The sequence below is a fragment of the Alosa pseudoharengus genome, unplaced genomic scaffold (genome assembly GCF_046254945.1).
Source record: "Alosa pseudoharengus isolate Yale_2024_CS ecotype anadromous, Long Island Sound unplaced genomic scaffold, YU_APseudo_1.1 YU_APseudo_1.1_scf_20, whole genome shotgun sequence".
Taxonomy (NCBI): Eukaryota; Metazoa; Chordata; class Actinopteri; order Clupeiformes; family Clupeidae; genus Alosa; species Alosa pseudoharengus.
Genome location: NW_027468664.1, coordinates 8,416,441 through 8,442,499, shown reverse-complemented (window position 1 = coordinate 8,442,499; position 26,059 = coordinate 8,416,441). Strand labels below are relative to the sequence as shown.

Genomic DNA, 26,059 nt, shown 5'->3' with positions numbered 1-26,059 from the left:
GCCCCTTGTGGTAAGAGTCATGACAGATCCACTAACAGCTTTTACTAGACTTGGCTGCCACCAAGTGGACCTGAGGTGCCACTGCAAATGAAACAAGGTGACTATCTGTGAGCTGCTGAACATTATTCCCAAAAGTCACCACATAACACAATCCCACACCCCAAAAAATGCACACCAAACCAATGCCAGATATGTTTAATGTTTTTATTAAAAAAAAGAAGTTATTACAGCTCATTATACACAACTATTCTGAGAGGTTATAATCCTATAGATAGAGAGCATTTGTCCTCTGTGACAAGCATGCCCACTTTACAATGCAGTTAAAGTAACCGGGGATGAAACCTAAAAGCTTCAAATAAAAATCAAAGGAAGGGGAGCGTGAGGAGAAATGGAAGGTAGAGTAATTAAAACGAGAACACCTGGGGAAGGCGTGAAGAATAATGAAACTGAAAAATAAAAAACCCTTCAGATTTTTTTTTCCAAAGTATCACACACTAGGTACCAAATATAGACAATACTATCAAAACAGTCAAAATAAAAACAACAGCCAATCCCCCCCCCCCCCCCATGCTGAGCACCCACCAGCCCTGGAGAGAGACAGAGATGCCTTGTGTGCGGAGGGAGAGGAGGGAGTAGGGTTACATGAGGGTGGACATGGGCCATCCACCCTGTGGGAACAAACACACTGACGTGGAGGTGGAGGAGAGGAGGCCAGGTGGGCTGGGGGCAGGCACGACTCCTCACCACATGCATGCAGATGCATCTAGGAGAGACACGCCAGCCAGCCAAGCCCCAGGAGCAGGTGAGACGAGTGGGTGTTTTGGGGGGTGGAGTGGAGGGGGTGAATGGAGGGTGTCTATGACGTGGAACACAAGGTGGGGAACTCTGAACTCCGGGGTGCAGCTTGGAAGACGGGTTTCCTCTCCCCCCTTTTTGCTGGGATTCAGTGCATCACTGCACGCCCATGCTCTAAGGCTAGATTGTGGAGGAGGGTTATGTGTTTGTATGCGTTTCTGTGTGCATGTGTTTCTGTCTGTATGAAAAGGAAGGGGTTAAAGGAGACAGGAACAATTCAAGAAAATGACAACTTCAGCACCCCAAGCCCCTCCCACAACCAATCCCAAATTTGATGACTTCTTTACACAGCTCATATTAGAACAAAACACTGGACAACAGTTTAGGCAGATAGCACTACCACTAAAATTGGACATCACAACTCATTCTATAGGCTCTCATTTACTTGTGTGGCTTTAAATACTTTATTAATAGAGGGGACATTTTTTTATATTTATCACATTTAAAAGAAAAGAATGAAATAAGGAATATAATTTCAAACAAAACCATGCTTATTCACTCCTTTATTTAATAATTCCTAAATCTTTCAAAGCAGTTTTGTTTCAGCTTGACTCAATAATTCAACACAAGAAGAGGACTACAACCAGCAAAAATAAACAGTCCTCTGGTTTTCTTAGTTGGGTGAACAAAAATCTGATTAGGATCAACTTAAAATGCATAAATTTTTTTGCCCTTTAAATCAATGCCCTATTCCGTTGCCCTGGCTTATGCATTGCCCAGTTTTAGCTCGTCTGCCATGGCAACAAACCACAGTTGCATCCTGGCTACTAAGTTGAGTATGTTTGTGGGAAAGAGGACACTGGAAATAGAAAACCCCAAAGCTGGGGTTAACCAAGCTGAATCGTCTTTTAAAAGGAGAAAAAATAGCAACTTAAAATACTATTCCCATCCTGGCATCTTTGTAAGCTGTATAGAAAGAACTGCGTTCCATCATCTGGATGTGACATTCGAGAACTCGATACTGCATTTGTGTCTTCCCTTTCTCCAGGAAAGGATAGAAAAGAAGAAGACAATCTGTGAGAACAAATTTCAAGTTTCACATTATCATCTGCATTTGAACAAGTGTGGTCTGACTTGGCCAGGCAGTCAGACTCCCATTTAACAGACACGTCTGCTCTTTAAAAAGAAAAAAGACAACAGAAAAAAAGGGGGGGAGGGAGGGGTTAGAAAATCAAATGAAATGACATCGAGTTAGAACACACGGCAGCCCAGTCTGTCATTGAGCAACGAGTTAGTGACCGAATGAAATAAACAAATCTAACTCCAATGGACACAACGGCCTTCCATTTCCAGGTGGAAAGTCTTCAGCTCCTATAGTTTTGTCATTGACCTGGTGGAACATTAGAAAAAAAAACTGATGTCTGATCCTTCCATTAAATGCTCTGAACAGGCATTGTTTTCTTTAAAACACAAATTCTCTGTTCACCCTGCCCTTCTAGTGGACCCTTATCCTAATCTGAAGTCTGGTGGAGAGTTCTCCATGTGCATCGGTCATTGACTGAAGTGGGTTGGACCTACACCAACCTGATAGGGTTCCAATAAAGGTACAAGCAGGAGAAAAATATCCATGGGATTTACATCCATACAAATATAAATATATATTTATGTGTATGTTTTTTTTTATTTTTAAAAGAAATCTGAAAACAGTAAATTTAGTGCAGCTTCAACCCCTAGCGAAACTAACTATCCCTACATCGACTCAAATGGCAAACTGAGTTGAGCGTTTAGCGGTAGGTCCAGAAGATGTCGAAAAGACCTGTGGAAGAGCCCCAACTCCCCTTCCCCTCCCTCCCAATCACACTCCCACCCCCCTGCGATGGCTAACCCAGAGGACCACAACACTGAACATAGAAGGACTCCTGACAGAAGCTAAAAAAGCTGAGAATCTCTTCTACACTACGCTAGTTTCAACACGACTTCACTTCAGTTAACATGCCACAATGTACAAAAGGATGCTTGTTTGTTGTTTTCTCTTTGGGGGGGGTGGGGGGGCGGGAGGGCTTCTTCATCCGGACAGGTTAAAACTTAAAAGCGTATTCACTCCTTACATGAAAAATGAGGTCAAAATGATAACATGAAAAAAAAATATGGAGGAGCTCATTCATCCAATGCAATTCACTTCCACAACAAAAACTGTGCTTCACAAATTTGGGTGGGAGCCATTTTAGATGACCTCAGTACATACAGCTTTGTCTGTCTATCTTTGGGGGGGTTGAACAGAAGTAGTGGCGGGGACTGTGCCTATGTATGGGACATTCTTCTGGGGGACAGGTCATCTGTGTCATCTTAGCACTCTCCCCAGAGAAAAAAACTAAAGTGTCCTCCATTATTCAGAGAGCAGACTCCATTCAGTGGCAGGACTCTGGCCAACCTCACAACCTTAGGAAATGTGAGCCGACTCTCCAACACAAAGGGAAAAAAGCAAGCAGAGTGTTTGGGGTCCACTAGATCGAGGTTAATGTCTACGAGGCTGTGGGGGTTGGAGTCTTCGGTGTGGACAGCCCTCCCTACACTACAGGCGGATATGCCATCGTACTGGCCACCATGGTCAGTGGACATGGTCCAGCAGAGAAAAAGAGAAGGGGGCCCCCCTGGTGTCCTTAGTACTCACCATTACCACGCAAGGTTCATAAGGCTCAAATGAGAAATTAAAGTTTCTTTTTTCCTTTTCCTAAACAAGGTAGGTGTAAAACACACACACACCCACCCACACACACACACACACACACACACACCCACACACACACACACATATTCACAGAGGGAAGAAGGAAACAGCATAGTCAGTTTAGTCTTTTTTTTTCTTTCTCTGGAGATCCAACCTTGACCCCGTTTTATCGGCAGGAGCACAGTACGTCACCAAAGCAGCGACGCGCCACACGCATGCCGACCGCCTGAATTTTCGACATCGCCGGGCGACAAACAGGTTTCCAAGCGATGTGTCTCTTCCCCGCTCCCGCTCCCCTCGTCTCTTCTCTTGCGTCGAGCAACAAGCCAGGACCTTTTTTTGATTGTGTGACTGCCATACCACGGACATGGACATATCCGGAATCTTCTTTGGTACACTGGTCACATGGCCGACTGACCACTGAACTTCCTAGGCCTGCAGCGAGCGAGCAAGTGAGCGAGTGAGCGAGCGAGCGATCGAGCGAGAGAGAGTGAGAGAGAGCGTGTGTTGGCATGGAAGCCTTGACCAGGGCAGCAATTACATGGCCCGCAGCTACATGGCCACGGAGGAGGAATGTGGATAATGCCACACGTTTGATACAAATGAGGGGGATTGTGAGGGAAAAAACAAACAAGCAAAAACAAAAAAGAAAACCTCAAACTCGAGAGGTCGAAACTGTGGTGGGGATTAAAAACTGTAAAAGAAAGAAAAAAGCCAGAACACCTGGAGGAAGATGTGATGTACACGATCAACGCTAGATATCCATAAAAATCCTTGTTAAGTAATATAATAACAACAATTAAAAAAAGAAAAAAAAAAAAAAAATCACCTTGTTTAAATATGAATATTATAGTCTGCTCTCTCTCTCATGGTTAGGAAATCATATAGTCTCTGTGGTTAGGAGGGGGGGAAGGGAGGAGCGAGGGGTTCACTACAACTCCATGTCCTGGGCCTCGTCCTCCGAGAAGTCCGACATGGAGCTCTCCGACGAGGAGTCTCCCGCTCCCTCCTCCTGCTCCTTCAGAGCCTCCTCTGTTGCATATTTCTGGATGTACTCTGTGGGATGGACAGCAGAGATGGACAGATGTTGAGATTGGGGGAAAAATGAGAGAAAGGAGGACACAGGAGAGGGGGAAAGAAGGAGAAAAAAAGAGGAGAGAAAAAGAGAAAGGGGGGTGGGTGTGTTGGTTGGGCGGGTGAGAGAAAGGGCAACAGGGTTGGACATTACCTCATTGAACTGAGCAGTTTCACACAATACATGGCACATCAGCTACACATTTTCTCTCTCTCTCTCTCTCACACACACACATACACACAGAGGAAGGGAGAAAGGGAGAGACACATACTCACACACATACAGGCTTTTGGCTTATTGAGGGCAATGACGTGATGAAATACGACAGAAATAAAGCCTGTGGCCTATGAGGGATTAAACCACACACTCACACACATACACACACAGTTTGCACTGCTGTAGCCTCTCACTGCTATAACACCTCTGACCACACACACACACACACACACAAAGGACCCAAGACCTGTTATTCTGACAAACATGAACACATGCACGGCATTATAAGGGCCATGATGCATGGACACACACACACACACACGGTTAAAGTGTAACCATTTAGACTCACTATATTAACAATTCAGGACCCACAATAGGAACTCAAGACAACAAAACCCAGTATACCTTTCATTACTGAGATTCAAAACTTTTAGTTTTTCAATAATTCATATGCCTTTGACAGACTCAATCCTCCCCAGCATAGAGGACACTGATGTTATACAAATTCCAGGAATTCTATTCTAGAAAAACTGGCGCTCTTCTCTGGAGGGGTTGTATTGCAAAAGAGTGAAAACTGTCACTTGGCCAAGTATGTCGCTTGACTTGAATCCAATAGAACACCTCTGGAGTATCTCAAAGAGAACGGGAGAGCAACACTCCTATGAGGTACTGAAAACAAAAACACTGGAGCCCAGTAATGAAAAGCATACTGCCTGACTGACTGTTTTGCATGTAACATTTTACATAAGGGCAAATCTGCCCTACACTCATTTGCACATTTTAGCAGCAGCAGCAGCAGTGCACACACACACACACCTTTGATTTTCTGTTTGTATTCCTCCGGCCGGTGGAGGTACATGGCGGCGGCGTCTCCGTTGAGGGGGTCGATGGGGTTGGGGTAGGCCAGCAGCTGGGGCAGGAACGACTCAAAGATGTTGGTGAGATCTGCAGACGCAACAAGTGAGCACACAAACACACATACATCAACAAACAAAAACAAACCCACACACAGGCGCATACAAAAACAATCCCACGCTGACTCAAATACTGCCAACTCCAGAACACATTAGAGGCTCCAAAAGAGGGGGGGGAAGAGAGAGAGAGAGAGAGAGAGAGAGAGAGAGAGAGAGAGAGAGAGAGAGAGAGAGAGAGAGAGAGAGAGAGAGAGAGAGAGAGAGAGAGAGAGAGAGAGAGAGAGAGAGAAAGAGAAAGAGAAAGAGAAAGAGAAAGAGAAAGAGAGAGAGAGAGAGAGAGAGAGAGAGATGATTGCAGCCTAATCCTTTTTTCTGCTATGCTTGTGTGGGCCTCCCTTTCTTTGCAGCCTAATCCTTTTTTCTGCTATGCTTGTGTGGGCCTCCCTTTCTGTGTCTTCCTCCATCTCCTTATCCCCAGGCGCATATTGCACTTCCTCAGCGATCTACTAGGTGTCACTACTGAGCACTCAAAGAGAAAGACACAAATGAATCAGATGTAAACAAACAACTGAGGCTTGCTTACAACGTTAAAAAAATAAAATAAACAGTTTATCAACAGAATTCTGTGTACAAAATGATGCAGCCTTATTCCAATATGCTTCAATGTGCTTCTAACATGGTTTAAGAATGAGTCAAAAGGCAGTCTAATTCCTATGACTAATTCGTATTCCATTAGACACCTATTCATGATGGCAAACAAAGGTGCTACACTCAAGTAATGACCTCACAGCCGTCAGCAAATAAGGCCTCTACAGAGTCGACCACAGCGGCCTCATCTGTGTGCAAATTATGCTGTGTTTATTCCCTATTCCTAATCTGAAAATCCCACTAAAAATAAACGTGTTCCACTCCATAACCACACATCTGTTAGGGAAATAATCCGCACAGCCATTTACACCAGCCACAAGGTGATACTTTAACCTTGCCAGGACCCTGTGGTGTTTCATCTGAAGCACAGTGGACATGGAGCGAAGAGAAGGTGGAGAGAGAGAGAGAGAGAGACACAGAGAGAGAGAGAGAGAGAGAGAGAGAGAGAGAGAGAGAGAGAGAGAGAGAGAGAGAGAGAGAGAGAGAGAGAGAGAGAGAGAGAGAGAGAGAGAGAGAGAGAGAGAGAGAGAGAGAGAGAGAGAGAGAAAGAGAGAGAGAGAAAGAGAGAGAGACAGAGTGAGAGAGCAAGAGAGAGAGAGAGAGAAATAAAGGAATAGCATGATGAGATGAGGAAGGGAGAGGGAGAGGGAATCAGGAGGAGTGGATGGGAGAGAAGGGAAATGGGGTGAGATAAGAAATGAGAATGAAGGCAGGAGAGGCAGATGACAGAGAGAGATGAGAAAGAAATGCTGATGAGAGAGAGAGAGAGACAGAAGGAGTGATTGTTCTCAGAGGTGTGGGACTGATGTTAGCCAGATGAAATGAAAGGTGGGCTCCTCAGAATGTCCTATCAGTGATCACTGAAGGTATCTTAGCGTGATAACATTGAAATTAAATGTTTGTTGGAAATGTAATTCCAACATAGCCGGCTATGTGAAAGCTATAGAGGTAGAGATATAGAGGTGCAAACAGTAGTAACAACGCGAGCAAACATCAAAGGTGCCAGAACAAGATAAGTCTGCTAACTTAAGAAGAAAAAAAAGTCTAATATATCAGCATGCACCCTGGCATACTAGGAAGAATATACATCTCATCGTGGTCAATAGCAGGTTAAAGGCTGAAGTCATGTCCATATGGATGCAACAATGGGACACAATCATGACATGAACAAGGTCAGGCCGTTTTCATGAGGTGAGGACTGGTCCGGCTACACCAAGCCACTGGTCTGGCGAGTGGGGAGCGGTTAATGACTGCGGTAAGGTGATGCAGAGGCCCATTTTCTGACCTTGGTGGCTCAGGGCATTACCTCGTTAGCATCCAGTGAGAGTAAGAGGATTAGGACGCACCAAGAGGGCGGCCAAACGTGCACAACCTGTCCCATTCCTTCACAAACACTCCTTTCTCCTCAAGAGACACAGGCCCCGGCTTCATCAGGACCCACCGCAATCACAACTACACATTGACAACAACGCTAGCTTCAGTACTCACCGTAAAGGGCTGTCCATGTCTGGTTGATGACATCTAAACACACAGTCCCTGACCTGGAACGGGCAGAGAGAGAGAATGCAGGTTAAACTTCCACAGGGATTTCCCCATCTCATCCTAAGCCTCCTCATCACAGAGCTGGGAGGTTGTGAGTCATGTCTTACTGTGAACCATCTACAGCTGGGATCCCTTGGCCCCAATGCTTACTTCAATATATTAGAGTTGCATTATATGGATTAATACTGTTATATTGTATAGAGCTTTTTTTGAAAGGATAACAATGGTTAAGAGAATGCCTTTTGCATGACACAAAATAACACAAAAGTACTATAACACTATAAGGTAGCAGAAACAAAATTATGTGACTGCCTTTTGGTAACAACTAGAAACAACAAACTGGAAACAACATCTCAGCTCATTAAATGTTGCTCATTGTGGATTTATGGCAATCATCAAACACAACATCTCAGCTCATTAATGTTGCTCATTGTGGATTTATGGAAATCATCAAACACAACATCTCAGCTCATTAATGTTGCTCATTGTGGATTTATGGAAATCATCAAACACAACATCTCAGCTCATTAATGTTGCTCATTGTGGATTTATCATCAAACACAAACTCTGTGGACAGATAGTAGCAGTAGCAACACACAAACATAAAAGCAACGTAGCACAACACAGCTGCTCCGTGAACGTGACTGAGGCGATGTGTCCTGGCCATTAGAGTGGGGTTTGGGCAGTGCTAAGGAGTATTGGTCCAGTAGGAATGAATCCCCAGGTGGAATCTGTGTGATGGCCCATTATGCACTGATGGTAATTCAGAGGTAATTCTGCAGCCCTCCAAAGCACCAGGGAGAATGATGGAGAGACTAGCAATCCAGCACGACACACTCACTCCCACACACACACACACACACACACACACACACACACACACACACACACACACACACACACCCGCCACAGGCCTTTAATCATGAATAAAGCCCAGCTCCACTTGAAAACTGAGAGAATAAACAACAGCATCAAATCGCCTATTTGTGGCCATGGGAAAGGAGAGAGAGTGAGAGCGAGAGTGAGGCAGGGAGAGGAGAGGAGAGGAGAGCAAAACATTGTTCTCCCACCAGCTGGACTGGGACCCAGTCAGAGGCACCAACCTCTGATCCTCTCTGGGCGGGCCGGCTCTCCCAAAGTCACCGCTAATGGCCGCAAGTAAGTTATTTCAAAAACAAACAAAACGAAAAAGGGCTCTTTAAAGAAAAATAAATGTTTAACAGATTCCTAATGGAAGCCAAACAGAGGCCTTTTCCACAAAAAGAAGTCTGGGTGGCACACAAGGTCTTCTACTTCTCAGTGGTTAGACACAGCTGGATCTAGGGCTGCACAATACATGTAGTTTCAGCAGCAGCAATATCACAATGTGTGCATGCATAATAGTCCCATTTCAGGATGTGCAATGTGAAGCATATTAACACAAATGCTCAATGCAAAAGGAGAACAAAGCAAAACGTGAGACATCGTGTCACGGTGAGTCAACCAGGGAGTGTTTAAATAAACTATTCAAGCTGTTCAAGTCAAGTCATCACCATATTTTTCATAATCACAACACGTATTGCAAAAATTATAATATTTATAATGTGTCGTCTAGATGGAACTGATGATGAAAGATGTTTTTCACAGGTTCACAGGGTTCAATATACAACCTTCAAGGATTCCTATGGAAGCTCTAGATTGTTTGGTGATTGTCATATGAAAAATACTTTTCTCATGAGATTTGGTGATGCAGTGGTGTGGAATATAATCCCTTTGAGTGATGGTGAGGTAATAGGATAAAAAATTGAACTTACGCTTCATCAATGTTGGGATGAAATATTTTATTCATGAAGCCTGGAAAGGAAATAGAAAGAGACAGAAACAGAGTGAGGCAGGGCAAGTCGTCATGGAAATGGAGTAGCACAAGTGAACCAATCACACTAGTCGCTGGCGACAGCACATCATCATCCCGCCCAATCCCACACATCCGTACCTATAGATGGAGATTTGAAGGGGTATTTGTCTGGTAGGTCTACCCGCACCTTCCATACGCCACCTTCGTATGGTGCTGTAGAAACAGGACGAGGTTGAGGGACAGAGCAGTGTCAACATAAACAAATCAGACACTACCCCTGGGGTCCTCCACTCACATGTGAAACTAATTAAGCTACATTAGCAGAAGGCTATTCAAGGGCTATTGAATTGAAAAGGCTTGGGGAAAAAAGTAATGTTTGGTGTTTTGCAACATGGCCTGGATTATGTGTGCATACTTGAGTTTGTGACTTAACAGAGCTTGCGGGGCAGGGAGAGAGAAAGAGAGAGAGACAGAGATAGAGGAAGGAAGAGAGAGAGAGAGAGAGAGAGAGAGAGAGAGAGAGAGAGAGAGAGAGAGAGAGAGAGAGAGAGAGAGAGAGAGAGAGACAGAGATAGAGGAAGGAAGAGAGAGAGAGACGAACATGTACAGCATGTGGGAGATAGAAAGAGAGAGAGACAGAGATAGAGGAAGGAAGAGAGAGAGAGAGAGAGAGAGAGAGAGAGAGAGAGAGACCGAGAGAACATGTACAGCATGTAGCCATCGAGGCACGGGGACAGTGGAGTAGGGAGCAGCGTCTCCCAGAATAGCTCCCTTTGCAATCCAACCCTTATGTGGCCAGCTGGGTCTCTGCGGTGAGGAGAGGAGAAAGGTAGGGGCTTAGCCATTAAAGCCCCCCTGTCTGTAACAGCCTGTTCCCACCAGCACAAACACCCAACCCGGGGGGCAGCGCTCCTTCTGACGCGGGTCACTCCGACTTAAGCCAATTTTCTATCGAGATTACATCCACCGAAAAAATAACTGCCCAAAGCCAGGGTTCTATCGAATCAGAGCACGTAGCCTACGACATGCCCCGTAGGGCAAGAATGAGGTGTTGAGGTTTACGGAGCGAATGTCAAAAGGTTAGGCTGGATGTTGTTCTGGTAGCTAATAAACTGCTTTCTCACAAAGGGGGGGATTTGACATGAGCTATAGGCTACTGGAGGCTGCACTGTGGCCCTGTGCTTGCCCTGCCTCTGCACACATTCCTATGCGCTGCTCAGTCCAAACATATGAACACATATGCTTTTCATTTGCTTGTTCAATCTGACGTATATATACTTCTGAAGGCTTAATCTGAGCACAGCTGGATGCAATAAGCATTCTCCATATTTCATACATTGCTTAGGGAACGCTGGGCTGCGGTGGCATACTGTACGTACCGGGATTCTTAGCGAGTTCATGTTTGGCTTTGAAACGGACATCGGCTTGCGTTGGCCGTTAACCTTTAGACTGCATTGTTTGCTCACTACTCAAGGCGCGGGCGTTTTGCAAATGAACACTTCCTCCTGATTATCCTTGTGATGTTTGAACACTAACTGTTTGACCATCTCTCCCTAAACACACACACTCTCAGCTTTTTACTGGCCAGTAAAAAAAAAAAAAAACTAGGCCTTGGTGTTTGAGCGACAGCTGTTCTGGTCAAGGCCGGTCGTTTCCAGTGTCAACCATCACCGGGATCCAACCCGTCTAACCCTTGGGGGTCGGTGTTGCCCTGTCCCCTTTGCCCCCACGACAGCTCTTTTTATCCAGCATGTCCACCTGTCGCCCCCTGGATAATTCCCCTACAGCCCAGCACTTACATCTATCCATTTAGCGGACACTTTTACCTAAAACCACTTACAAGTAAGGAACAACATTAATGCTACACTGCAATAGGAGACCTTAGCGTTAACAATAATGCGCCTTCGCCTCAAACCTCGCAGTTTAGGAGTTCTGTTGGTTTCACAAGAATATTTCGCCAAAGACCCTTAAACAAGGACACTTTAAAAGAGGCATTAGCCAAGATTGATTAGGACATTTCCCATGTTCCTGCTTGCCGTCTGACTGTGTGTGTGTGTGTGTGTGTGTGTGTGTGTGTCAGACTGGATGCAATCAATGCCCTTTAAAATTGCCATAATGGCCCTTTTAAAACACAAAAACAAGTTTAACACTGGAAACATATACTTAGGATTTAGCTTGTTACCACGTCTGTGCACTGAATGATGAATACTAGGTCCCCTTTACAATTCAGTTATATTTATTGGCTTCTTCTGCTTCAGCAGTGCAGTTTCAGCAAACAAAGGAAAGTGACCCCATAAAACTGCCTTGTTAATATAGATGCTGTTAAACGAGACTGATATGGTCATGTACTTACTTCCTTGTGGTCCGTAGAACTTCACAACAAACTCGTTGAGCCCACTCAGGATGGTCACCTCGTGTTTACTCTCGATGCTGAGCGGAAGGGTTAAGGAAGACCGGAACGACGGGATTGTTTACATGTGCACACTCGCTCCTTGTTTACATGCTAAAACAAAACAAACACAGGCGCCCGAGCGTTGCGGCAGTGCTCTGGAGGGGGCAGTACATTAAGCTGGTGAAGAGGGTCTGCCCTCAATTGGAAGGCAATTAGCCTGCAGTAATGCAAGACAGCAGAGGCTGCCTTCAAACAGAATGAAGAATGGTACCCAATCTACAGGTGAAAAGAAATGAGATGGGAGAAATTAGTGAAAGTGAGAGTGTGAGTGTGAGTGTGAGTGTGAGTGTGAGTGAGAGTGTGAGAGAGAGTGAGTGAGAGAGAGAGTGAGAGAGTGAGAGAGTGTGAGTGAGTGAGAGAGAGAGAGAGAGAGAGTGAGTGAGAGTGTGAGAGAGAGTGAGAGTGAGAGTGAGAGTGTGAGAGAGAGTGAGAGTGAGAGTGTGAGTGAGAGTGAGTGTGAGAGAGAGTGAGAGTGAGAGAGAGAGTGAGAGTGAGAGTGTGAGTGTGATTGATTGTGAGAAACAGAAGAGGGCACGTGTGTTTATATGACTACCCACACACTATACCCACTCACACACACACATTCATAACTACATCTGGTGATGGCACCAACATTGGTACAGCATAGTACAGTAGCACTGAAAGAAAAGCCTAGTGAAAAATATAACTACTGAGACACCAATAACCAACAGAAAGATTCAAATGTTTACTGCACGTTTGCCAAATGTCCATGTAGTAGGACAACTCCGGGGTTAACATCCATGTCCATGATAGAGGACTCTCTAACCTTGATCCCTCTCTCTGTCACTCATCTTTCTCTCTCTCTCCCTTCCATCTTCAAACGCTTGGGTCTTCCATGCTGGCCGACCAGCTGACCAGCCCAACTCTGGGCCCAGTGTGTCCAGCCAGGACCCGAGCAGCCAGACTGTGAGCCTCGGCCCTCCTGGCCAGCCCTCCACCCCTCACATGCCTCTTTGCCAGGGCAGGGAGCCAGGCCATCAGCAGATCAAATTCCAGGAGCGCTCCGTCTCTGTATGTGTGTGTGTTATGTATGTGTGTGTGTTATGTGTGTGGTGTGTTATGTGTGTGTGTGGGGGTTTCATTCCCCTCTTTTCACTCCACACTGCTTTCACTCTTTTATATCTCTCTATCCCTCTTTTTTTTAAAGTACTACCACACACACACACACACGTACACACACACACGTACACACACACACACACACACACACACACACACACACACACCACCCCAACAGAGAGAGAAAGCCCTGTGTGCCCGTCATTAGTCATGGCTGTCTGGGTTGTCACTTCTCACATTGCCACCAGAGCCGATCGGCAGCCAGTGAAAGTGGATCCACGCTGAGCCGAGCCGGGCCGCGCGACTGGGCCCCCGGGGGACGCCGGCACTCTGTCGCTCCCCTCTGTTACACCGCCAGCCAGGGGCACGGGGGCACCCAGCAACCACCCCAGCCTCCCCCTCCTCCTCCTCCTGCCCATGCCCAACCTGGAGTCCCGGGCCAGAGGCCCTGCCCGCTGCCAAGTGCCCTTGCTTGCCACCCACTGCTCTCGGTAACCCAGTTCTAAGATGGAGGCCGGGCTCTGGAGGTCCTGAAGGCTGTGTGGCTGCAGGGAGGATAGCAGGCTGCTGCTAACTGCACACAGTGCATTAGATGCTTCGCTACTCTACACAGAAGCCGCGGCGCCCACGAGATACCCCTTCACGCGGACATAATCAAAACGACAAGTGGAGTGAGTAAACAAGCAGTGCGTGTGATAGAGAGGGAAAGAGGAGAAAGAGAGGAGAAAGAGAAGAGAGATGAACAGAGAGACAGAGGGGGGGGGGGAGAGAGAAAGAGAGGAAGATAAATGGGAGAGAGAGAGGGAAAGAGAGGGAGAGAAATGGGGGGGGGGGGTGGAGACAGAGAGAAAGATTGAGAGCTTTGCTGTTCACTTCAGGAGGTTACACCATCTGCCTGACAACATGCAGAGTGAAGAGAGAGGAAACCTGTGCTTTCATGTACTCGTCTCAAACATCTGGCATGTGAGATTACTCCCTTCCCTTGGGAGGCGTGTAATCTGCCGTCTTTGTTGGATCTCGCTCACTTTTCCCCCGCTGACTTCTGTCTCTCTCTCTCTCTCTTTCCTTGTTTCTCTTCTCTCCCTCCCTTCTTCGCCCCCCTGCATCTTCCTCGCTCTTTCCTCCTGGCAATTTAATGCCAGAGAATCGAGTTACAGCAGTTTAATTACAGTCATTATTCGGCACATTCTCCCTCATAAAAAAGTGAGCTCAGAGTGGGAGAGTCAGTGGAGACCCAGAGCTCGGTGTGTTTACTTAAACTGGGAAATGGAGACACATTTGTGTCTGTTCACACACATCTGTGTCCTGTGTGTGTGTGTGTGTGTGTGTGGACAATATGCATGACTGAGAAATACAAAAGTGAGACAATGGACAACTGAAAACCAAGGCAACGAGAAACAACTCATCAGATGAGGGGAAGGAAACCACTATGCAAAATGACAGATATACGGCAAGGGGAAGAGAAAGCAACAATGGGAGTAAGACAGACAGGCACACAGACAGACAGGCACACAGACAGACAGGCACACAGACAGACAGGCAGAGAGACAGACAGGCAGACAGAGCGAGACAGACGGACAGGCGGACGGGGGAGTGAGAGTCGAGCCATCATGTTTGCTGATCAACAGAAGCAGCTGGCGAGTACCACCACCCCCCGAGCACACCGCGATACGTCCACACGTGAGGCCTTGGAAGGGTTAACCGATACGGGAAAAGATATTTTAAGCTCAAGAGAAATCTGCTGCAGCAGTGCAGCCAGTCAGTGTCCTCTCTCTTTCTATCCCTCTCTTTGCCCTCTCCTCTACCTCCTGAGGAGATTGAGCACATCTCTCTCTTCACATGCATCACCACCACAGCTGTTTTCTAGATTTTCTTTAAATGACGCTACAGCTCAAGGTGCCCACAACTGCTGAGACACACACACACACACACACACACACACACACACACACACACACACACACACACACACACACACACACACACACACACACACACACACACACACACACACACACACACACACACACACACACACACACACACACACACACACACACACACACACACACACACACACACACACACACACACACACACACACACACACACACACACAGGAAACCAAAGAAGCCCCCAGAGTGTCCTCTGAGGCAGACAAGCGGTGGGAACAAAACTCCCTCTGGGAGAGGGAGAGAGCTAGCTGAGCCATCCTGCTGCAAATGATGTTTACACATCCTCCATATGCAAAAGAGCAGCCCAATCTAAGCAAATAACACCATTTATGTACACATGTAAGTGCATTTGGATTACAGTAGGAGAGCATGTGCGTCTGTTTACACAATTTTGTGCTGCTTTGGGATGAGGCTGTAATAATAAACAGCACATGTGGCCACAGAGTGGAGGTGAGCTTGGAGTGCAGAGGTGAAGAGGGGGCTTCTGGGTAATGACCGGGTAACTGATTGAGCTCCAGCGGGCGGGGGTTAGGGTAAGGGTTTGAGACCGAGGCCAGACATGGGACAGACACGTCTCTCACTCTCAGCCTCTCATCCCTGGGGCTCCCACACAAAAACACCCAGCAGAGCCAAGCTGGGCTGGTGCCTCCTCTGCCCTATGAGATAGATGAGACACACACACACACACACACAGACAGACACAGACACAGACACAGACACACGTCCATTACTCACGGCGCACACAGCGGAACGTCCAGACACAGTTGGACTGCTGTCACCGGGGTGTGACCATTACCTGTGCTGACATGACAGCTTTATGTGGTGACCCGCAGGTCCTGACTAAGTCCTACTGAGATGGCACCTGCGGGACGCGTCATGGACTTCCACGGGATAAATAAAGACACGTCACACCTCTCATACCTGCTTCTGCTTCCCCCCTTTGTCATCTGGGCTTAAATGAAAGCAGCCCTCAGAAAGCTGACAGAGAGAGAGAGAGAGAGAAAGAAAGAAAAAAAAGAGAGAACCAGAGCTGGAGAAAGAGCGCATAGTAAAGAAGGAACGAGTTAGAGCCAGAACGGGGAAGAAAAGGCTTTTTCGACGTGCCTCTAAAAATTCCAGCTGTTCAGTGGAAAAACTGAAGAGAGAGAGAACAGAGAGCGGCTCAGACGGCAAAACAAAAACAGACAGCTTCCATCTGAGACATGTAGGAAGTGGCTGTGGTGGCAGGGCACCCTGACAGAGGAGTCCCTCAACCGCCTCCGCTCAACGCACACAGAACCTAAACGCGTTGGAACCCTGCCAGGTTCAAATCCTGAATCTGCCTTTGCAAATCCGTGGCCTTTGGATGAAAGCGTCTGCTAAACACCAGTCACTTAACTTTACTTCCCTTGACATAAATTTAAAAAACCTGAACGGATAAACTGATAGAAGTTTTTCATACTTAGGCCTGGCGCTGATCCGTTTGCAGACTTCCGAAAGCCTAACTAATTTAGCGGTTATCAGATGAGCCCGTCAGGATTGGGTTTCCCCTGGTCTGACTTCCACCAATGGGGCCATTTGTTTTCCCTCAGAAACTCAGCTCTGCACAAAATAGCAAGAATGTTCCGGGCGAAAGCCGACAGCCTGGAGAGGAATGAATATGTGACCCTGTCCTGAGCGTGCTCAGTGGGATGGCAACTCTGCCCCGGCTCCCACCACACTGCGGAGGGGTTTCCACACAGCCTGCTGTGATGAGCTGAGCTCCACTCAACATGCCTGCACTGGTGGAGCAAAACAGGAGGCTGAGGTTTTGGGGGAATGGGCTTGTCATTCTCTCACACACACACACACACACACACACACACACACACACACACACACACACACACACACACACACACACAGTCATTGTATCACTTCCTCATTCCTTTCCTCGTCTCCTCATCCCTCCCTCCTCTGCAGTCCTGTGTCCTCCTCCCATCCCCCCGCTCTCCTCTCCTCCAATCCCCCTCCTCTCCTCTCCTCCCGCTCTCCTCTCCTCCCATCCCCCCGCTCTCCTCTCCTCCAATCCCCCTCCTCTCCTCTCCTCCCGCTCTCCTCTCCTCCCATCCCCCCGCTCTCCTCTCCTCCAATCCCCCTCCTCTCCAATCCCCCCGCTCTCCTCTCCTCCTCTCCTCTCCTCCCATCCCCCCGCTCTCCTCTCCTCCAATCCCCCTCCTCTCCTCTCCTCCCGCTCTCCTCTCCTCCCATCCCCCCGCTCTCCTCTCCTCTCCTCCAATCCCCCTCCTCTCCTCTCCTCCCGCTCTCCTCTCCTCCCATCCCCCCGCTCTCCTCTCCTCTCCTCCAATCCCCCTCCTCTCCTCTCCTCCCGCTCTCCTCTCCTCCCATCCCCCCGCTCTCCTCTCCTCTCCTCTCCTCGTCTCTATGGATTGCAGGGATTAAGACATAATCTACAAGGGACCATTAGGGTCACTCTCTCTCCCTCTGTGCTCACACATAATCTAATCGGAGGTCCTTCGAGGCCTTATCAATCACCTGCATCCCAGCCAGCGAGGGCACTTCACAGGGCACAGAGTCTGACTACAGCACGCGAGCCTCAGTGCTGTAGTCAGAGCGCCTTCTCGACTGGAGAAGGGGGAGGGATGGGAAGAGAGGAGAACATCGTCAGCCTAGCTCATAGTTGTGGTAGCCTGGAAACATTCGGACAGCATCATAACATTCAGATTAACCCACGGCAATCCATCTTGTCACAGGAAGACTAGACACTAAAGAAGCAGAGAAGAGACAGAATTTTCTACATACAATACAGCAACCACTGTGTGTTCAGTTCAAGTACAGCTGTCTCTCCAATTCACGGCAATGCATCACAACAAGAGGCGAAACAAACTGTTTATATTCCCATTAAATGGAACACAATCTGGTTCTTCCCAGTCCAAACAACTCAACCGTTTCCTACTTTTAGCAGCACATCCGTGCGAGTCCAGCCCAGTCCAGTCCAGTACCGACCTGACCCGATCTGACCCAACACATGGCTCTGTGGCTCCTGATGGGAGAGAGGCTGGCCCAGTGTGCACCAAGACCAGCAGAGTTCAAAACACTACCACACACGTGCATGCATTTGCATGGCAGAAGTGTTCTCCCAACAGATGGAGAATAATAATGGCGTGTTGTGCTTATGAAAGAGAGAGGGTGAGTGAGGGAGTGAGGGAATGAGAGAATGTGTGTACGTGTGTGGGACTGCATGTGTGTGTGTGTGTGTGCGCCTGCCAATGTTTCAACCTGCAATCTGCAAACGACGTGTGTAACCCAGAGAGGAGGCCAAAATCACTTGCAAACATGTTGGGCAGGATGTTTACTGGCATTCCTTTAGTGGTGCACGTCTCCAAATGTCACTAATACCCTCAAAAGTTATGAGAGCCAGAGGGGAGGAGATAAGCACATACAGAGAGAGAGAGAGAGAGAGAGAGAGAGAGAGAGAGAGAGAGAGAGAGAGAGAGAGAGAGAGAGAGAGAGAGAGAGAGAGAAAGAAAGAAAGAAAGAAAGAGAAAATGTGTGTGTGCGGTGAGTGAGAGTGCCTCAAAGGCAGCTATGAATCCAGGACGTTTGAAAGGCATGTAGGCTGAGAAGCCCTGGAGAGCTCAGAGACGGCTGTCTGACACAACAGAGTGAGTGATAGAGTAAACATGAAAGACGGAGAGGTGAAGAGAGGGGAAGAAAAGACAGGGGAAGAGAGAGGAGTAGAGAGAGGAGAGGCCATCTGACTGACCGCTGTTGTGGCTGCCGGTTCTTCTCAACTGTATGGCACGCAAGGCTTGGGAGGAGGGTGGATAACATTGGCCTTCTGCATCAAATGGCAGATTGGTGGTGAACAGGGACAAACAGAAACGCACACGCGGCTACACAGCCACAAACGCACACCAGATATGATAACAGTCTCAGGAGTGAGAAAAGACACACTTGTATACACACAAACAGTGGAAATTTGATAACCGACTCAAGAATGAATGGAGTGGCACGTGCAAGGACACACACACACACACACACACACACACACACACACACACACACACACACACACACACACACACACACACACACACACACACACACACACACACACACTATGAAAATAGAATCAACTAGGAGGGCATTCAGAGAGCAGAGACCTCCGCCAAGTCCAATATGCCCTATCTTGCCATGTTGAAGAAAGTGGAAAATATTTTCTGGATCCGGTCCTTAATCCGGAATGTCATGGACTCTTCCATCAAGTTTCAAGAAAATCGGCCTGTCTGTTTTTGTATAATCCTGTTGACAGATAGACAAACCCACCGACAGACAAAAAAACAAACTAAAAACATAACCTCCAAAACCAACCAAAGGTAAAAATGATAAACAAATCACTAGCAATCTCTCTCTCTCTCTCTCACACACACACACACACACAAACACAAACACACACACAGATGGGACTTAAAACATCCGCAGTGACATAACTGGACATAATGGCTGATTAAGCCAACAAGCACACACACACACAGAACCTCACATACACATCAAACAAAAACACAATCCTCTCCTATCCTCCCGCTGCTTAATCGCTGACCTTGTGTGGCGGTAGGGAAATATTTACCGTCCGCAGCACACACAGGACATCGCCATGAGCCTGGTCATCTCATTACATTCAGATTAGCAGCCGGTGATTACCACAGGTAACACACCCGCGCTCGCCCGGTGCCGTCATGGCCACAGCACCGGCGGGCACCAGCAGACAGGTGGGCATGGGTCAGTGCCACTGAGGGACAGGAAGAGAAAGGCTGCGATTCCCATGGCGACCATCTAACAGATGGTCCAGTGATGTTGGGTAGTACCTCTGACAAAGGTCATGTCGGCACATTTGTGCTTTTCAAAAACAACAAATTGATTACAGTAGTGTGGATAAAAAGAACAATACTGACATAGAACTGCCATTAATAAAAAATAATACACTACAACCTGTGAAGGCCAGTTAGGGGTGCATAAGCCCTATGGCAGGCTGATCTACTGTGTGTAAGGGACTGGACCTGTGGTGATGCTGCTGAGAGGGTGGGGCTAAGGGCCTATGGGTAGACGGACGCCTGCTCGCCTGCTCGCGGATGCCCCGTCGCCACACTCCAGTGTGCAAACCAAGCCTCTGCAGCAGGAAGTGACGCGAGAGGTCAGAGGAAACAGAAGCCCAATGCAGCTGCAGAACCGGTGGAGGAGAGATGCGGAAGGAGAGAGAGAGAGATAGAGAGAGAGAGATGAAGACAAGAGTCAAGCGAAAAAGAGAAGCGAGAAAGAGAGGCAGATGTAGAGGAAAAGACAGAGAGAAGCATCACAGAGCAGGCCGGGTGCACTGGCAATGTAACTGTATCACAGCTAAAGAGGGCAACTTACAGTCTCAGCTTACTCCTTACAGTGTTCTCAATACACCACACTAATTCCACTGCACCCACAGCACACACACCAATCATGATACCCTGACTGGGCCCCACACACTCCAGGCTAGTCCAGGCTAGTCCAGACTAGCCCCTCAGTTGGCCAGCCTCTGACCAGACTCACTGTTGACATGATGTGTGTGTGGACTGGACCAAAGGCCTGCTGCTCTGTATATTTGGGTGGACAAGGTTCAGCATTCCACAATCTGAGGTCACCGCGACCTCAACACACTAAAGGCTGGCGAGCAAAGACAACTGGGATCTGAGTAACATGGCAACAGCTGGAACGCGGCAATTAGGACGGACACACACACACACACACACACACTATCATTCACCATGATTCAATCGGATCCTTCTGGAACAAACACACACACTGAGCAGGCCTTGCCAGCATCAGGTCTGCCATGAGCCGCTCCTTCAAATGGCCTCCTCATTCAGACGCTTATTTAATCAGCGGCCAGGGAACAGCAATGAAGTGCAGGGCATCAACACACAACTGCACATTTGTCAACAAACACATAGACATGCTTACATACTTACAAACACACACCCACACAGACACACACATGCACACAAACACACAGGGTCCAAAGGAGCTCCCAAAAGAACTAAAATAAATATTGAGCAAGCGATGATGGGGCCTTTGACTCCATGTCTATGGCATGGCCAGCCGTTGACAAATGGAAACTCCATTTAGAGCTGTGGGGATTTCTCTCTCCCTCCACATCACAGCGAGAGAAAGAAAAAGCCTCTCCGTTCTCTGTGTTTTCCTCCCACTCTGCAAGCTTGCAAACACCCCCCCCCCCCTTTATCATTATGTGCTCACGTGTGAAGGCACAGCCTCATTGACCGCTGCCCCTTGTCCCTATTAACCCTCAGGGCAGGAGTGACTGACTGAGTGGGAGTATGAGTGAGTGTGTGTGTGTGTGTGTGTGTGTGTGTGTGTGTGTGTGTGTGTGTGTATCTGTACATGCGTATATGGGTCTGTGTCAGGGAGTGGGGGCTGTGGGAGGGACTAGGCTCCACTCGTCGTCTCTTTGTCCTTAAGGGTATTAAGCCACTGTTTACCTGGGGGATTACCAGAGCGGGCACCAGGGCTCTCCCATCGCTCCCCCCTCCCCACCAGTCCACTCCACTGGACTCCTCTTCTGTCCACTCCCAGGCCTCCACAGCCACATGGGATGGGATCAATGGCACAGGCTAAACTAAGTACTTTACTCAGACTGCCATTACTCCACACAGACGCCACTTTTTCCATCGTTTTGGCACCACAAAGTCCGTCAAATTGACCCTGGGTTACCCTCACAGCTACTGAGATAAACTAGAATCTGGCCCACCTCTGGATCTAGAAGGCCAATGCAGTTGGTGCTGGTCACAGCTAGGACTGCTGTAGCTTGTATACAAACTGTAGTTGGATCAGCTACTAACGACTCTAGGCGTAAACGCTACAACAGGAAGTACCTATAGTTTTTGTAAGGTCTGCATATGGTTTCATGCAAATACGTGGCACACATAACACATGCACATACAACACACACACACACACACACACACACTTGAGGTTACATGAGATTGACATCAAAGCAATACTCTGCCCTTTAACAACTATGTTGAAGCTCTTGAAACAATGTAGCCTGAATGATACACTATCTGCCTCAGTAGATCACGCACAGACCAAACACATGTCAGACTCAGATGCATTCACCACTGATAACACACTTTGTATAAATGATGAACTCAAAAGGTCACATCAACATACAGGCTCCAACATCAACATACAGGCTCCAACAGCAAACAGCACCCACTGCCCACAGTATATAAACTAACGAGACCACAGATTCAATAGCCTGTTAGGCACATTCATCTGTTTTGAGGGGGAGCATATCAAATGCGAATCCCCCCCTGCTGAACACCGAGATACAGAATGGAAGCTGGGAACTGCCAGCACACTGTGCCATTTAATCTGGAACGCACAGTCTAATTAAAAACGCTTCTCAGATACGAGACATGTCTCTCCACCAGACATTCCCCGAGTACAAAGCCAATTTAAGGGCCAACGTGACCAGACTTCCCTGGTCTGTGGTGGCGATGATGATGGTGGTGGTGAGTGGATGGGGGGGTCTGGCTTCATTATGGCTCAGATTAATTTGATGCTCACTCGTCGCACTCGGGAAGGATGAAAGCGGTGGCACTGGTTGGGGATTTTAATTGGCGGAGGCTTCCGCCACAGACCAGATGAGAGCCAAGCACTGCGCAGAGCAGAGACTACAGGGCATTGACAGTGAGGCCCTGAACCCCAACTAAAACCCTGAACAAATGTAAGAGAAACCTTAGCCCTGTCAGGAGAGAGCGTGCACGCACACACGCACACGCACACACACCAAAGGAACGGAGCAAGTCAAACAAAGAAGGCCAACATTCTCAATCTAATTTAGCCAATCAAATGACAAGCTATTCTTTGCCTCCATTTCAGCATGATGGCAGAAAATAAACACAATTGCTCAGGAATGCCAGACACCAATTTACCAGCTGAATGGCCGGCCAATCTGTACCCAGAGGAGTAGTAGTCAGAACAGTTTGGTGGGTTAAGAGGAATAGAAGCCACCCCCTCCTGCTTTGTACTGTGCTGCTGTATAACATACTTGTGTGGGTAGGCTCACTCTCTGCGCTTGGCCCTCCACATCACAACGCTCACAGTATTCCTGAAGGAATGTTGTTAAAAACACGCCGCGAGAGAGAGAGAGAGGGTGTGGGGGGGGGGGGTGTAGACTGGGAGTCATTGTTGAGAGGGTGAAAAAAGACCAAGAGCCCTTTTAGCCAAGCCGTTCTGAGAGTGCTCTCTGAATACTGATGGGAAATAAACAGAGAGAGAATGAATGAGTGAGAGAGAAAAACATAGTGATGTAAAGAGAGAAAGAGAGCATTCCACTGATCAAGAGTGGAGGAGATTGAGAGAGACACAGAAAGAATGAGAGTGAGGGAGAGAGAGAGAGAAAGAGAGAGAGAGAGAGAGAGAGAGAGAGAGACTCCTCTACACTTTACATATCAATGGCTGCCTGACCTGCTGGTATCTCCTGCAGCTAAGCTTCAAATGGAAATGCCTTCTGTGTTTACCAATGTGTGCTTGCCTGGGCACTGCCAGGTAGGGTGATCCAGCCGCTGTGTGCGTTTCTATATATATATATATATATATATATATATATATATATATATATATATATATATAGAAAGAGAGAGAGGTACTCAGAGGTACGGTCACTCAGTGCTTTAGAAAAAAGCACAACATGCTCTGGGCATGCGCTGCGAGCACTTCACGGCGGCTACTCACTGACATTCTGTTAGGAACACAATGGGGCAGAGGCATTAAGCGCATCTACTCAAGCAAACACGGCCTGTGTTCCACGCTACACGACTGGAGGAAAACAGCATGTCGACAACCTTCAGATCTAGCACTTCTGTGAGGAAAGTCAGCCATCGTCCACCCTCACGAGTAACAGCCCCTGCCTGAAGAGTGCACACTGTGTAAACACAAGATTACAGCCCAGATACGTTACCAATGACTGTTTCAGTGCGATGCACATTACCAAAGAGTAGAATAGCCTAAATATACCCAAGAAAAGACACGGAGCTCATTAACATAATAAACGGGTCGATCTGTGAAGGCGCTTTTTTGATGAAGTCCTATTCTAGACAGAGACTGAGTTGAAAAATAATGTTTAGATTGAAATTTCCCTCTTGCTTTCTATGAGTCATATACACTTTTTTAGAATCAACCACAAAAGTGTGCTTAAGACGTTAACATTCTTTCCCATTCATACAGTGGATTGTTTTCAAAGTGTCTTAAATGGAAAATAATTAGATCCACAGCTCCAAAAGGAATGTGATGGCCTCCTAATTCTTCTGAAAGTGAGGAAGCACTAAAACCTGGATGGTCCTGATTACATCATCTTTCACCACACACCACAGCCTGAAGCTGACTGGGCATTTCTCAACTGAACTCCATTGGAAATGCATTTAACAGCTGATGGGCTGTTACGGGTTAAGAATTCTCAATTTGGAGGAGATACAGACTCATTCAGTGCCATCAATCCAGTCCACCAACCCCCATCCCCCTCCCTGTGCACGCACTGAACCGTTGGGAGTCGGAGTTCACTTTTCAGACGCTCCAATGTGCGATGAAAACATGTGGAATGTCAGACAACCGTTATAACCCCCTTGGCTGGCAGAGAGGGGGGGGGGTAGAGAGTGAGAGAACGAGAGTGAGTGAGAGAGAGAGAGAGAGCGAGAGAACGAGAGTGAGAGAGAGAGAGAGAGAGAGAGACAGACAGAACAGCAGCCCCAACATCATCTTAAAAACAAAGAGAAGAACTTGGGAGTCCATCTGTTTTCCAGAGTGTGCTCGGCCATGCGTGGCGGAGATAGAGGCCTGTTATTGTGGGATTACCCCGGGCCTCCAGTCTCCCACTGTCAGGGGGCAGTGCATCCAAGCGCCCGCTGGACACTCCGACTGTCATTCAACCCTCAACCACCCCCACCCCACCCACCCTACCATCACAAGCACACTGTAACCCTGTTGCACTTGCCGCCATTGCTGGCGCCGAAATGAGGCTTTCAAGACTGGATACAATTTAACAAGAGCCAATTAATATTCTCTCCACATATTTCCTTCACATGGTGTGAGTGACCACTACAATAAGTACTTAACACTTAGAAACCAAAGCTAGATCCTCATTTGCCTGTATTTCTATCTTAATGATCTTAAGGACCTCTGACAATGGGCCTGCTGGACTGCTGAAACAGACCAGACTTGGAAGGACAACTGGAAGGACACCCAAGTGCCTAAATTAGGAGGTCCTGAGGAGTCAAGGACCTTCCATTAATTATCACTACAACCATGGGCACACAGCAAACCATGCTTGCCTTAGGCCTTTTGTTAGGAATGGCTGTGTCCTACATAACCTGGCCCACCATCTAATCACAAATGCATTATGCGCCTCTCCTGCATTGGCGGTGCAGTCGTACCACTGCAGTTTCCATATGAGTAATATGCCCTCAGGCTGAGCCAACATGATGCTATCCACCACAGGGGCAAAATTGGATCTTACATCACAAGGTAGGGGGTGCTGGCTGGTGGAGAGTCTTTGGAGAAGCCGGCCATTCTCCCATGCCTCCCTGGAAGGGCGTGGTGATTTAGCACGAGTCACGCACGGTGACTCTGCCAGCTAATCACTCATAGACTGTTGAGGCAGGAAATGAATAAGGCCGGAGACGGCAGCAGGCTCGAGCTGGCAGCCGCCAGTGATTACATGCAGCAGATCCTGTTTCTGGAGATCACTTCATATTAGGGAGCCGTCTTGGGTGGCTGGCGAACTCAGAAAATAG

General features: G+C 47.7%; 1 protein-coding gene across 1 annotated transcript in view; it reads right to left on the bottom strand.

Annotated features, from left to right (window-relative positions):
- Nucleotides 1–190: 190 nt before the first annotated feature.
- The window catches only part of ube2h (ubiquitin-conjugating enzyme E2H (UBC8 homolog, yeast)), a 30,073-nt gene continuing 4,204 nt past the window's right edge, over nt 191–26,059 (bottom strand). Inside the window, exons 2-7 of the mRNA XM_076296467.1 lie at nt 12,106–12,182; nt 9,891–9,965; nt 9,712–9,751; nt 7,865–7,917; nt 5,631–5,759; nt 191–4,579 (exon numbers count right to left, since the gene is read on the bottom strand). Coding sequence (XP_076152582.1) covers nt 4,455–4,579; nt 5,631–5,759; nt 7,865–7,917; nt 9,712–9,751; nt 9,891–9,965; nt 12,106–12,182 — 499 coding nt within the window. The 3' untranslated portion in view covers nt 191–4,454. The remainder of the gene's footprint in view (nt 4,580–5,630; nt 5,760–7,864; nt 7,918–9,711; nt 9,752–9,890; nt 9,966–12,105; nt 12,183–26,059) is intronic.